At 39.9% G+C, this 15585-nt stretch overlaps 1 protein-coding gene across 2 annotated transcripts in view; it reads right to left on the minus strand.

The window, feature by feature from the left end:
• Nucleotides 1-15585, minus strand: part of dgt3 (dim gamma-tubulin 3) — a 111888-nt gene that overhangs the window by 64086 nt on the left and 32217 nt on the right. For both annotated transcript variants that reach the window (XM_071665117.1, XM_071665116.1), the window contains exon 5: nucleotides 9319-9429. In XM_071665117.1, the coding sequence (XP_071521218.1) occupies nucleotides 9319-9429 (111 nt within the window). The remainder of the gene's footprint in view (nucleotides 1-9318; nucleotides 9430-15585) is intronic.

Consider the following 15585-nt stretch of genomic DNA (forward strand, 5'->3'; position numbering starts at 1 on the left):
AAAGAAGAGAGAATGTTGGGGTGAAGAGAGTGGTAAGAGTAAGTGAGCTTGGGAAGGAGACTTGTGTGAAGAAGTACCAGGAGAGACTGAGTGGAGAATGGAAAAAGGCGAGAGCAATGGACGTAAGGTGAGTGGGGGAGGAGTGAAGTGTATTTTGGGAAGCAGTGATGGCTTGCACAAAAGATGTTTGTGGCATGACAAGCACATGAGATGGGCAGATTAGAAAGGGTAGTGAGTGGTAGGATGAAGAAGTAAGATTACCATTGAAAGAGAAGAGAGAGGCATTTGGACGATTTTTGCAAGGATATAGTGCAAATGACTGGAAGATGTATAAAAGAAAGAGGCAGGGGGGTCAAGAGAAAGGACAGAAAGATGTTTTGAAAGGAGGTAAATAAAGTGTGTAAGACAAGAGAACAAATGGGAACATCAGTGAAGGGGGCTAATGGGGAGGTAAAAACAAGTAGTGGTGATGTGAGGAGGAGATGAAGTGAGTACTTTGAAGGTTTGTTGAATGTGTTAGATGATAGAGTGGCAGGTATAGGGTGTTTTGGTCGAGGTTTCCAAGATAGAATGGACGTCATAGTAATACTAAGTATGTTCATCGAGTCAAAAGATGGAATTACAGAACTCTCAGGGAAAAGAAGAAAGTTGCGAAGAACTTTCGACAGAGACATGAGCAGAAACTGGATCTTGGAGGCATTAAATTTAACCAAATTTTCATCTATCCCACTGAGATATCCTGTCCAAATCATAGTTTAGGGAAGAAGCTGTGTTGCAGCAGGATGCACATCACGTGAGAGAAGAAGGAGCACAATTGAGGATGTTTAGGAATGCAGTGTTGAGTTGTCAGCATATGAGCTCATTTGATTATTCATGGAGAAAGAAAATTGCTTACAAAATGAGGAAAAAGTTTAGGAGGCAGGACAGAAACTTGAGGGACACTGCTGTTGACAAAGAAAGGAGAGGCTGATCCATCAACAACCACAGAGACAGGCTGGCAAAAGAGGAAGACAGACATGAGGGAAGTGAGGGAGGAAAGCAAAAAGGGGGGAGCTTAAAGATGAGACATAAATGCCACACATCAAAAGTTTGTATATATCAGGAGAAACTGCATGGGATTCCCTAAAATCTTTCAGAGAGGATATCCAGACATTAATAAGATAGGAAAGAATATCATCAGTGGAACTCATGGAAGCCATACTGGTGATCAGAGGGAAGACTGTGAGATCTAAGACGTCTGTGGGTATGGGAGTTGAGGAAGGATTCAGAGTTTGGAAATGGTAGATGTCAAAGCAACAGGACAATTGTTAGAGGGGTTAAAACAGTCACCCTTCTTAGGGACAGGATATACCAATACATACTCCCAAGAAGAATGGAAAGGCCTGGTTTTTAAACAAATGAGCAAGCACAGGTGCAAGTTCAGAGGCACACTCAGTACAAAGTGGGGGGTATTGCCATCAGGCCCACATGCTTTGCTTGTGTCCAGAGAGAGAGAGAAGCACTTTTTGGACAGTCAGAGAGCAGATTACAGGAAGGGGCATAGGATCAGTAATTAAGTGTGAAGGAATGTTAGAGTCATCCACGGTAAAGTTACAGGAGGAACAGTAACCAAAGAAAGTTCCTCAGTCTACGAGAGAGACAGCTACAGTATCATCAGCTTGGAAAAGTGAAGGAAAGGTAGAGTGGCAAAAGTTGTTGGCAAAGCCCTAAGCTAAAGAGCAGAGAGACCTATCAGTGGATAATGAGTGGAGGTTATCCCACTTTTTTGAATAACGAAATGCTTTGCTGTGTGGATAATGTACTTGCAATGATTGTTGGGAGTGATAAATGCTGAATGGGAGTCACAGGAACGAGTTTCCCAAGCCCGATATGCCTGTACCTTGCCTAAAAGGCAGAACAAGAGATGATGTAACATGGAATGGTAAAAGGGGTCATCTTGGAGGAAAAAGGGATAAATTTTTCCATTCCCACAACAATAACCACTGCTATGAGTTGGTGGAGACAGAAGCATCATCATATAAGACTGGAATTTACCCAAAGAAAGCCAGAAAAGAATTTTTGTGTCATTCCAGTCAGCTCTGTGGAGGTGCCAATATTCAAGTTTTAATGGGGCTGCTGGAGGGGGAGGTACTGTTAAATCAGATGCATTTAGAGTGTGGTTGGATGAACCAATTGTGGGGGAGACTGTGTTGTTACAGCATGAAGGATTAAAGGAAAAAACAGATCCAGAATATCAACAGAGTGGTCACAGTCCTCAGTAATACCGGTGGGGTGAGAAATAATGTGCTCTGAATCATTGACAATGGAGAACATCTGGGTTTCAACCCCACCACTATCTGTACAGGAAGAATTCAACCATTCTATATGGTGAGCATTGAAATCTAGTTAGAGGATCTTGGCTTACAGGTGAGAGGATGCTACAGTCTTAAGGCAGAAGTTTAGATTTTCAAAGAAAAATGAAAAAAAAAAAAAAAAATGTAATTAGGGAATGCGGTAGTTGGAAGACAGGGTAGCATCAGAGTTTGGGGAATTAAGATCCTCGAGTAGGCAACAGGTGTGTTAATGTTGGAATAAGCAGTCAAACCAACTTTAAACCAGAATTGTTACTGGAGATTACAGTTGGATATGAAAAAGGGGCTAGTAAGAACATCACTGGGTCTTAGAGACACAAGATACTAGAGAAGTACTAGACAAATTGTGCTCAACAGAAGAGAGGTTACTGGAGAGACCATGAACACTAGTATAGCGAGTAAAGAGTGGTAGGTCTATTAGAGAGAGGAAAGGTAATGGGAGAAGCTGGTACTACAACTGTCTGAGCCCTGACTCTCTTTGGCAATAGAGTCAGGTGAGAACCTGGAGATTCTAAGCAACCATTGATGCTGGGGACGAGGGGCCAGAGATTTGTTGGACTCTACCATGAACACATTCAAAAATGATTGTGCTGACAAGAGATGGCAAGAGTGCTTTTCTTTTCATATATATTTGCCATTTCCTGTGTTAGCGAGGTAACATAATGAACAGAGGACTCAGCCTTAAGAGGGAAAACCCTCACTTGGCCCCCTTCTCTGGTCCTTCTTTTGGAAAAGTAAAAACTGAAGAGGAGAATTTCCAGCCCCCCCACCTTTTAGTAGCCTTCTATGACATGCAGAGAATATGTGGGAAGTATTCTTTCTCCCCTACTCCCCAGGGACAAAGAGCACTTATGTACAGAAAATAACCGGGGGCTTGAGTAGGTGCATGGTACTTTTAAGAAGACAGCATAACTAGCCTGGGAGTATTGTTTTGATGAGACGGAAGGTAAGACCAACAATCCTAATATGGAAGGTGCAAGATGGTTTCAGGCACCACTTTAAGGCTCCTCAGTCAGGATGGTGATACCACCCTGGGCAACTGCTATCAAAAGCCTCCTACCTGCAACTGCATGATACATCCCTTGTTATGTGATGTAATGTGTAGCATGCACTTTACTTGATCAATGTTATAGTTTCCTTACACTCTTATCTATCTGTATCTCTGATGCCTGTTCCTCTCTGGAACTCCCATCAAGAGGGGTGTCCTTGGTGAAAGAGTCTCCATTTATCTCCATCCTTGCCTGCCTCCCTCACATATTTCATGCATTCTTCCACTATTTGTCTCCCTCCAGTACTTCACTGTATTTTCTCATGTAATAGGTGGTCTTCCTCTCCCACAAACCCTTTCTAATCATACTATCACAGACTTTCCTTGTAAACTCCCAGTCTTGCATTCCCTCCAAATGCCCAACTCAAAGTATTACATTTCATCCACTCCACCACTCAATTCATTTCCTTTGCATTCCTGACATACCAAATCTCTCATACACCTCATTTTTTTCTTCATTCCATCTAGCCACACCACATGCTCCTCTGAAATAGCTCATTTACACAGCTTGAGTTCTTGACCTCTGTGACTCATTCCATGTCTATGTTTTGGGAGAACTAAGCTGTCTAATCATTTCTTCACTTCCATACTTATTCTATTAAGGGACCCAGCAGCCAGTGACTCTTCTGTCCTGTAATGCTTTCTCTCCCTTATCACTCCTTCCATATCACCAAATTTACCTACGACTGCTCCTGAATACTCAAATTCTGTTACCCCTTCTAGTCTTTCCCCATATCTATACCACAGTTCAATACCCATTCTTCTCTCACTGTATGGGGCTTTGCAAAATCCATACTTTCATGGTTTCCTTTCAAACACCATTACTTTAATTTTACTTGCATTTATCTTCAATCACCCACATTCAAAAACATCATAAAACACACAACCGTCTGCAACTTCACTCTCTCCAAACAACACAGTATCATTCACATACAGGCATGTCACTAGCCACCATACTTCACCACTTCACTCCATCTCTGCACTCCCTTTTCCGATTTTTTATTTCATCTCTCTTATAATTCCTCTATATATATGTCAAAAAGCCATGGTGATGTCACACAGCTGACTCACACCCATAAGTATACCGAAACTTTTTCTCAATTCTTTGTCTACAGTTGCACATGCATTTGCTCCTATACCGAATGCTTTCACACAATCCAACAGTTGTAACCTTGACCCATATATCCTAACTCATCCCATTAAGCGTTCTACTTGATTCTTTCATAGGCTTTCTACAGATCCATAAAAGCTGTACTTATCCACTTTGTTTTTGCCAGATCTTTTCCAGCTATTATCACCACAAAAATTTGGTGCACACATCCCCCACCTTTCTCAAAACTCCCTTGCTTATCATTTACTCTAAATTCAATCAACTCCATTACTCTATCAACCAACACTCTTGCATACATTTTTCTTAATAATCTTAACAGAATCATTACCCACATCAAGGCTGGGCCTTGATTGAATCATAGAGGGAATTATGAGAGGGAAAAAGAAGAGACATGGGAAAGTACTTATAAACTGTGGAGGAAGTGAAAAACCCGTCTTTCAAAATGTGCAAGATCATCCTTATTGAAAAAGAAATGAGAGGGTAGAGAGTTCCAAAGCTTCCAGGTGTAGGGAAAGAAAGTTATCAAAATGGCCCACCCCTGAGTTGCCAACTGCCACACAGTAATCATTTGATGTAGCAGCTTGTCAAGTGTTGTGTGGTCTAGCTAGTGATGAGGGTAAAAAAACAGCCAGAACATGGGAGTAAATACCAAAGGAGTACTTATAGAGGGAAGAAGGTGAACCAATATTGCGGTGTAGAACAAGAGGGTTAAGTTTTAAAGTTAGCCTGGGAGACGTTATAAGTCGCACCACTTTCAACTCAACTTTGTCAAGTAAGGATGCAAAGCTAGAAACACCCCAGATGTTAGAGCAGTACTCCATACAATGACGAATCAATCCATTGTATAAATGGAGCAACTGTTCAGAAGAAAAGAAATTTCTGCATCTAAACAAGACTCCCACTCTATTAGAGGTAGACTTGGCTATTTCTGTAATGTGATGTTTCCCAGAAAGGATGAATGTTACAGTAAATCTGAACATGTTCACTCAGTCAAGAGTTGAAATTACAGAACCATCAAAGAAGAGATGGAGTTGTGAGGAGTTTTTGACAGAGAGATAGGTAGAAACTGGCTCTCGGAGGCATTAAACTTAACAAGATTATGTCTAACCCAACGAGATATCCCATCCAAATTAGAGTTTATTGAGGAAGCTGTGTCAACACAAGATGCTGATCGAGTGTGAGAAGAAGCATAACTGAAGGATGTGGATGTTGAGTCATCAGTGTATGAGCACATCAGGTTATTTGTGGAAGAGAGGAAATCATTTGATAAAAAGGAGAAAAAGTGTAGGGGACAAGACAAAACCTTGAGGGATACTGGTGTTGATAGGGAAAAGGGGGAGGCTGATTGATCAACCACCACAGCGATAGATCTGCCAGAGAAGAAGGTAGATATGAAGGGGCAAAGTGAGGGTGGGAAGCCAAAAGAGGGGAGCTTAAAAATAAGACTCCAATGCCAAACCTTTTCAAAAAAAGGTAGGTATGAAGGGGCAAAGTGAGGGAGGGAAGCCAAAAGAAGGGAGCTTACAAATAAGACCCCAATGCCAAACCTTATCAAAAGCTTTGGTTTTGGATATGTCAAGGGCAATTGCACAAGACTCCCCAAAATCTTTCAGGGGTGACGACCAAACATTAGTGAGATAGGAAAGAATATCACCACTGGATCTTGCCTTACAATAACCATACTGGAGATCAGAGAGAAGACTGTGAGATTCAAGGTGTCTCAGGATATGGGGGATGAGGAGGGATTCAAAGACTTTGGAACTGGTAGATGTCAAAGAACGGTCATTCTTCTTAGGGATGGGATGTACCAATGCATGCTTCCAAGAAGAAGGAAAAGTTTAGGATTTTAAACAGAAATGGAACAAAAGAACAAGCACAAGTGCAAGTTCAAAGGCAAACTCTTTCAGTACCTGGGAATGGATGCCATCAGGATCATTTGCTTGTGTTCGGAGAAAGAATTTTTGGGGGATAATCCAAAGAGGTTACAGGGAGGGGAATAGGGAGTAAGAGGAGCATCAGGAGGTGAAAGAATGTTACAGTCATTCAAAGTGGAGTCAAAGGAGAAATGGGACAGTCAGCTATAGCATCATCAGAACGGAAAAGTGAAGGAAAGGTGAAGCGATGGAAGTTGTTGGAGATGCCCGTAGCTCAAGACCAGGAAGACCTATCAGTGGATGACAAGATGTTATCACACTTCCTTTGAATAAAGGTAAACTTAGCCTTGTGGATAACGTACTTGCAATGATTATGGGCAGTGATAAAAACTGAATAGGAGTCAGAGGAAGGAGAGTTTTTCCAAGTCTGATATGCCTAATCCCCTGCCTGAATAGTCTCAGCCCAGGAATGATTGAACCATGGACTGTGAGAAGAGGTCATCTTGGAGGAAGAGGGTATAAATGCTTCAGTTTCCATAACAATAATCTCTGAACTTCCATTATGCATTTGGCAGAGACAGAAGCATCACCACATAAGAGACATTAATTTACCCAAGGTAAGTCAGAAAAGAAGTACTTAAGTTATTCCAGTCAGGCATCCACCCACTCCTTGGGCACAACCTAAATCACATATCAAAGCACCCACTCTATCATCTTTTCTCTTCCCCCAGGGGTTAGCTGCTTGTGTGTCCTTATCACTAGCTAGACCATACAATACTCAGCAAGCTACTGCATCACATGATTACTGTGTATCTGATTGCAACTCTATCTTCTAAAGTGTTTCCTAATAACTTAAGGCTTGGTATTTTTAAAAAACAAGTTTTCACTTCAACCAAAATTTGTAAATACTTCTCATCTCTTTTTTTCGCCTTTAGTTAACCTCTTTTCGTTTCAGTGATGGCATGGCCTTGATGTGGACTTTTGTCTGTGATTTGGGTAAAAAAAAAAGCACTAGTGTTACCTCAGTTAGAGATTTCTTTTACACAATTTCTTCTGCTGGTAACTCTAGATAAATTTCTAAGTACATAAATCCTACTCCCCTATTCAATATTCTAATATGACTACAAGAAAATTAACGAAAGTCCACATCAAGGCTGGTCCTTAAATAAAACACAAAAAATTATGAGACGGAAAAAGAAAATTATGAATTTTGAAGGAAGTGAAAGACCTGTCTTTTTAAATGTGCCAGGTCATAGATGATAGAGAGTTCCAAAGATTCGATGTGTAGCGAAAGAAGTAGGTATCAAAATGGCCTACCCATGAATACCCGGGGGCCACACAATAATCATGCGACACAGCAGCTTGCCAAATATTGCGTGGTCTAGCTAATGGTGTGGGCACACAAGCAGCCAGCTCTTGGGAACAAAAATCAAAGTAATAACTATAGAAGAGGGAAAGTGAACCAACATTGCAGCGTGTAGAAGTTAGCCTGGGATAGTTTATAAGTCAGATTGCTTTCGACTCAACTCTGTCAAGTAAGCATACAGAGCCAGAACCACCCCAAATGTGAGAGCAGTACTCCTCACAAGGACGAATCAATCCCTTGTATAAACGAAGCAACTGTTCAGAAGTGAAGAGGTTTTGACATCAAAACAGCACATCCAGTTTCTTAGAGGCAGACGTAGCTATTCCTGTAATGTGGGGTTTCCAAGAAAGAGTAGATGTTACAGTAATACCCAGCATGGTCAACAAGTCAAGAAGTAGAATTACAGAACCGTCAAAAGGAAAGACGAGAATTGAGAAGTTTTCGATAAAGAGATGGGTAGAAATTGGGTCTTGGAGGCTTTAAGTCTAATACGATTTTTTGCAACCCACTGAGATATCCTGTCCAAATCTGCATGTGGAAGCTGTGTCAAGAAAGGATGCAGATCGACTGAGAGAAGAGGGAGCAGAATTGAAGGATGTGGATGAATGCAGTGTTGAGTCATCAGTATATGAGTGCATTGGGTTATTTGTGGATGAGAGGAAGTCATTGAAAGAAAAGAGAAAAAGTGGAGGGGACAGGACAGAACTTTGAGGGAGACTGCTGTTGATGGAGAAAAGGGGGAGGTTGATCCATCAACAACCACAGAGATAGATCAGCCAGAGAGGAAGCTAGATATGAAGAAGCAAATTTTTCCTACTGGATTCCTAATCTCCACTCACTTCACTACCAAGCCCACCTTCCCCTGTGGAGGTTGTTACCTTCTGTCATTCTTTTGGGGTTTGAGAGTGGCATAACAGGAAAGATGGAAAGCAGCATGAGGTCTCATTTAGTTGTGTAAAGTGTTCTGGTTGTAGCTCAGCCAATGATAAAACCATTACTTTCACATAAATGTTTTAGACTACTTTCAGGACACACAGTAATTAATTTTTTTCTTGTAAAAATGAGAAACTGTGGCACAATTGTGACAGAATTTAACGACAACTGAGAAAAAGTAAAAGAGGAGGAAAGATGGAGTCCTCCCATCCTATAATGTTAAAATCCAAAACAAGGAACAGAGGACGGGGCCATGTGAGAAGTTTTTCTTGAATGGTAAACAGGTATGAAAGAGATGAATAAATCATAACAAATAATGTGAAAAATGACTCCTCACTCTTGCCAGGGTAGTATGAAAAGGGCTTTACCAGCCACTCACTGCTTGTCCTCATGATATACCATGATATACCTTGGAATACACAGCATGTCCAGACAGAAGGAATGCTCTTTCTAAAACATCATTGTAAATGTAGGATGAGCTGATCCGGGGGTTACATTCATTAGAGTTCTACTGGTACAAAGAATCAAAATCAGGTTTTGAGGGTAGGTACAGAGTCTCCCTAATTTGATGGCCTTACTGATAAACTTTTATAATCCAAAACATTTTGTTCTTACGTATGAAAGGAGTGACCTACCTCCCTAAACTGTCTCCTGATGTAAGTCTTTAGCACATCTGTGAACTTGGCTTCTTCATGGTACCACTCTTCCAGCTTTAGTTGTGTGAAGAACTTGGCTTCCTCCACTGGCTGATAACAGAAAGAGCTATCACTATAGTTTTATTATAGGCATATCTTATTATTATGCACAAAAAAAAAGGTCAAAATATGCAATTCCAGGATACACAGCACTTAACACTGATAGACAAAATAAAGTAGAGGTTGGTGTCCTGTTTATATTAAAGCTCATATTTGTCATGCAATGAAAAATGTTGTAGCCACTAATAATGTCAACTTCATTTTTGTAAAAGTTAATGACAATCTTTGTAAGAAAATAACACCAAGATTAGCTAACAGTGCAGGGGGCACAGATACTGTACTAGAATTAGACAAAAGCCTTTATGCTCAGTTAGTAAAAATTTGCAATGGATATGACTCTATTATAGTAGATTTCAACATATGAGTATCTAAATGGGGGGGGGGGGTGAATTTCTTTCCAATAGTTTCAGGTACAAACTGAGAAACCTAATGGCAAATATATCAGATTTAGTTCAAGTGACAAATGAGGATCTTTTTGATAATCTTGAGGTCAGAGAAGTCTCGTAGAGGTGATCACCATCAAATTACTTCAGAGGTGACTTTTAACACTGTATGTAATCAAGACAGCCATGAAAAATACCTGATTTTAAAACTGCAAATTCTAATGATGTTCGTAAAGCTCTTGACAGGCATATCTGGGATGATAAGGTTAATCAAAGTGACACGACATATTCTGAAAAAGCTTCCCTAAAACTTTCAAAGCAGTAGAGGGAACAACAGCCCCAGTAAGTAGCAGACAGTCTTTTTCTAAAATTAAGTGAAGGTAGAGGAACGATGAAAAAAAGAATAGCCTGTCGTTTAAGAAAGTAACTCAAAAGACAAAGAGAACAACAGCCAACATAAAGTAAATTTGCAAAGAGAACTATGAGGCTTAAATGACAAAGAAAACATCAGCTTGATACATATATTGCTGAAAAGAGTAAAAGAAACTCTTAGAAGTTTTGTAGTTATGTTAGAAGCAAGAGATTCATGACCCAGTCAATTTTCCTATCAATTACACAGAACAGTGACTTGGTGTAAGACAAGGAAGCCATGGCAAAAATTTTAATTGTTTCTTTGCATCTGTATTTATGATTCAAGACACAAATTATGTCCCAAATCCAGTTACACTATAAGAGAGGAGAATGTTCTGCAACATACTGACATGAAAGTTGAAGACGCTATCAACAATTAACGGAATAAGAGTAAATAAAATGGCAGGCCCTATTTAGTTTTATCTTATGACAATGAAAGAGGCCAAAACTTAGATAGTTAAGCCACTAACTGTTTTTTTCAGCAAGTCACTGCTATGGGAAAAGTTCTAAAAGATTGGGAGTTCGCCAATGCTTTTCATCTTTTATTAATAATAACCCTTGCACCAATTTCCATGAAAGAGTCCTGGTGTTACCTATGACCTTTCTCAAGGCTCCTACTGCCTAAAGGTGGACTACTTCCACTGGCAGGGAAATGTAGACACCTTGGGAGTTAGAGGTGCTTTGACATGAATATGCTCTCAATGATAAAGCCTTGGTGAATTCAATTTCAGTGTAACCTTGAGCAGGTAGAATCCAAGAACACCAATAACCCACCATCCATTTCAATGTCTGAAGTTGGAAAAATTTTGGAATACATCACGAAGCAAAATTGTAAACCAGTTAGAGAACCACCACTTGAACAATTCTCAGCATGGCTTCCAATGAAATTGCTCACGTCTGACAAATTTACTTGACTTTAAAAGAAGTATGAAGTAAGTAAAGCACAAGATGTCATCTATTCAGACACAAAAAATATTTGATAAGGTTCTGCATCAAAGGTTACTAGCAGAGGTCACATGATATTTATGGGATTGTACTTCAGCGGATAGGAAATTGGACGAGTGGCTGTAAACAAAAGAGTTGTGATTAATGATCAATCTTCGATTAATGATCAATCCTTAAAATGGTTAATTGTGGTAAATGTTGTGCCACATGGATCAGTCTTGGGACTGGCTCTCTTTCTCTATATATCAATGATATTGAGAATGGGCTGAATTATAAGATATAAAAATTTGCAGAAGATAGACTTCTGAACTGGGAAGTAAATATTCAAACTGACATAGACATACTGAAGGACTGGGCTTATAGGTGGCAAATGAATTTTAAATTTGAAAGGTTGAAGTTTTACATACTGGTAGCAAAAATGAAAAGCTAAGTTACAGTATACATCTTTTGAACCACAAATGATGAGGAAAAATACTTGGGTATAACAATCTCTGAAGGCCTACAGCCAAGTAAGCAGTCTACAAAAGCAGTAAAAGGGGCAAATAAGATTATTGAATTCTTATGTATGACTTTCAAATCTATGTAAAGGGAAGTTATCCTTACTCTAAATTTACTGGTGTGTCCCCATCTTGAATACAGTGTTTAGTTTTGGTCACCCTTCAAGAAAAAAGACATACAGAATGGAGAGAGTACAATGCTTAACTACCTTGATGATTCCTAGACTAAGAACCTACTAAATGACTTGAAACTCTTTAGTTTAAAAAAGTTTAAGTGATCTAACACAGGTATTCAAAATTATCAAAGGCTTTAATAATCTTAACCTAACTGGCTACTTAAGACGTTTTGTCTGATTTCACAAGTATTAATGAATACAAACTTGATTGCAAAAATTTTACCTGAAGTTAAGAACCTTATCTAAAACAGGATTGATAACTCAGTGCTTCCTTCATCACTGACTATTTGCAAGTTTTCTCTTTGAATAATCTGTAAGCCTTTCTACTTTTACTGTGAGTTACTAATATCTTCCACGATCACAAACAGCCTAAAAGAGACCCATTGGTCACCATGAGAAGGCAGGGTGAGACTTTCTGCGCAGTTTCTCACTCAAATGTGCCACCAGTGCCATGTCATCGGCAAACAATAACTACTCATCTGTCAAGCCCCAACACCCCTAACAAACTGCAAACTTGCTCCTTTCTGCAAGACCCTTCCTTTTACCTCCTTCACCACCCTATCCATAAACAAACATGCTGACAGCACACTCCTCTACCACAGACCATAATGTGAAACCACTCATCCTCATCTCTTCCTAGTCACATATGTCTCACTCTTCTGATAAAATCTCTTCACTGCATCAAGCAGCTTTCCTACTTTGGATATGATACCCTTTACAAAGTATCTCTATCAACCCTATTATATACTTTCTCCTGATCCATAAATACCACACACAAATCCCTCTGTTTTTCTAAGCATTTCTTGTACACATTCTTCAAAGTAAACACCAGTCCATACACCTCTACTACTCCTGAAGCCATCCTGTTCCTCCCCAGTCTGAAGCTCTGTGCCTACCACCACCCCTTCAATCATCACTCCCCCATACAACTTAACAAGTACACTAAACATATTTATACTTCTGTAAGTCGAGTATCTATTTTTGTCTACCTTGCCTTTATACACTATACAGGCATTCTGCCAATCCTTAGGCACCTCTCCATGTGCCATATATATATTAAAAATCCCTAGCTTTGTACAATGACAATATTGTAACCAATTAGGTGATGAGGTGCTGCGACTGTTGTAGAGAGCTTTGTGAATGAGAAAAGTTGAATTTCAGGGCCTTGAGGGATACTCTAGTTTCCTTGAGTATTCAAGTCACACCCTGCCTTATTGTGGTGATCTCTTGAGTACACCCTTGGGGGTGAACTGAAGTGGGTGGTGCCGTTCAACTCCATCAGAGAAATAGTTTTTAAAACAAACACTTAAGGTGTACTGAAATGTTAGTTTTTAGGACAATCTGAGACCACCACTGCCTCTGAGGATATGCTGCACTGGAGTAGCCTACTGCCAGTGACCTGCCAAGGGTGAGGTACTAAAGGCTAAGATGTGTAATGAAGTCCACCAGTTAAGCTAGGGAATAAAAGGGATGAGTAACTGAAGATGATGGCTCTGAATGTTAATGGGATGACTGGTGAGAATAAAAAGAGGGAGATTGTGGAGAAATTTAAAATCTATAGTTTGGAGGTACTGGAGAATGGCAAAAGCCACATCCTTGGTCTGGATGTAAGGAGTGAAAAAATAAAAATGATGAAAGCAAGTTGTGGGAGAGTGTGGAAGGAGTAGTGGTATGGACAGGAATGAATGAAAATTATTGGAGAAGGAAACAAGGATGTGAAATTGTGCAAGCTCTCAGAGCATGGGAAGATATTACAGAGGATGGATGGAATGGATCAAGAATAGTGTGGGTGAAAGGAAAGATTGGAATTGTGAAGTATGCATGGGTATGTGCATATTCACTTGTAAGTACGAAGAATGTGCAAGGTAAGGATGAAATGAAACATTTCTGAAGAAATTTAAATGACTGTATGAATGGATTCAAGAAGTAGAGAAAGTGGTTATAATGGGTGATATGAATGTGAAGGTGGGATGTGAGAAGTTGGCAGGGCAACTGATATATGGAGAGTGCCTGGAGTAAATGAGAAAGGGAGCCATTTTGTGGTGTTTATTCCTTGCAAACAACTTTTTTCAGTACAAGATGATCCATAGATGTACATGGATGAGAAACGATGTAAAAGAAGAACAAGAGTTTGACTATGTGGCAGTGAGTTGAGAAAAGTTGCAGAGGATGACAGAATTGTAAGAGGATTTTTTTTGGAGATTCTGACCATTTTGCAGTTCTTATGGAGGTAAGGATCAGGGAGAAGTGGAGGTATGACTATGGAAGAATGGAGAGGTAAAAATGATGGCAAGAAGATGAATCAGAAAGAATTCAAGGAGTATGAAAGAAGGGCTACAGAAAGTTTTGATGAAAGTGCAGTTATCAATAGATGCAATCCTGCATGAATGAGATGTTTAAAATGCTTTGAGAAAGACTGTTAAAGTTTGTAGAATTAGTAGTCGGATACAAGGCTCTCAGATACAAGAATAAAAGGGGAAATGCATGCTGGACATATGATTTTAGAACTTCTGTGGAAGAGGAGAAAAAGGAGGCATAAGGTGGACTGCTCGAAAGGTATGGATCAGCAGAAGTTCAGCAAAGGAGGAGGTAAAAAATATAAGATGCATAGGTGGAATACTAAAAAGCCGATATAGGAAGGAAAAGAAACGGTAAATGAAGATTTTGGAAGAAAATTGGGGATAGGGGAGAAAGAATACTTCCCACGTATTCCCTGCGTGTCGTAGAAGGCGACTAAAAGGGGAGGGAGCGGGGGGCTGGAAATCCTCCCCTCTCGTTTTTTTTTAATTTTCCAAAAGAAGGAACAGAGAATTGGGCCAGGTGAGGGTATTCCCTCAAAGGCCCAGTCCTCTGTTCTTAATGCTACCTCACTAATGCGGGAAATGGCAAATAGTTTGAAAGAAAGAAAGAAGTTTAGAATTGATAAAAAATCAAACTAGAAAGAGGTGAAAGAGGAAAGATGTGGGTGGAATGTATGAGTGGAAATGTAAATGTGATAAATAAGGAAGGGGAATTGCTAAATCAAAAGAAGGAAGTGAAAGAAATATGGAAAGAGTATTTTGAAGAACTGATAAATGTGGTAGAAGGTGAGGCAGCAGTTGCTACACGTATGAGTATGGAGGATGGAAGGAAAGGACACACATGCAAGGGCAAATAGCAAAAAGGGAAATAAAAAGGGCAATGATGAGGTTGAAGGTGGGAAAGGCACCTGGAAACAACAGAATAAGGACTGAAATACTGAGTAAGGAAGAAAAAGTGTGATAGAGTGAATGCATAAATGTAATTTAGCAAGGATGCAGAGGGTTGTGTCTGAGGACTTGGTAAAAGCTATTACAGTTCCTTTATTGTAAAGAAAAGGTGCTTAGGATATATGTAGCAATTATCATTGAATAAGTTTGTGAAGGTAGATAGAAGGTGGTAGGTGGCTGACAAACAGGGAGCTTTTCTAACAGTATCACCTGCCTGAGTATCAGGAGGGTTTGTGAAGGAGATTTCAGTGGTTGTCAAGTTGCAATCCTCTGACCCAGGTTGCTGTCTTTTCTTTCTCCTTCACCCATGTATGGACTACCAGCATTCTGTCTATAGACATATAATCTCCCCTTGTCATACATAACACGTGACATTACTTAACTCACACAGCTCATTCTTCATAACTCCAGATTTTCCTGCAGTGAGCACTGTGTGCTTGCCCTGCCTTTTGTCAAAATGGTATAAGCAATAGAGAGTAGACTTAGG

This window comes from Panulirus ornatus, chromosome 9, assembly GCF_036320965.1.
Source record: "Panulirus ornatus isolate Po-2019 chromosome 9, ASM3632096v1, whole genome shotgun sequence".
NCBI classification, from domain to species: Eukaryota; Metazoa; Arthropoda; class Malacostraca; order Decapoda; family Palinuridae; genus Panulirus; species Panulirus ornatus.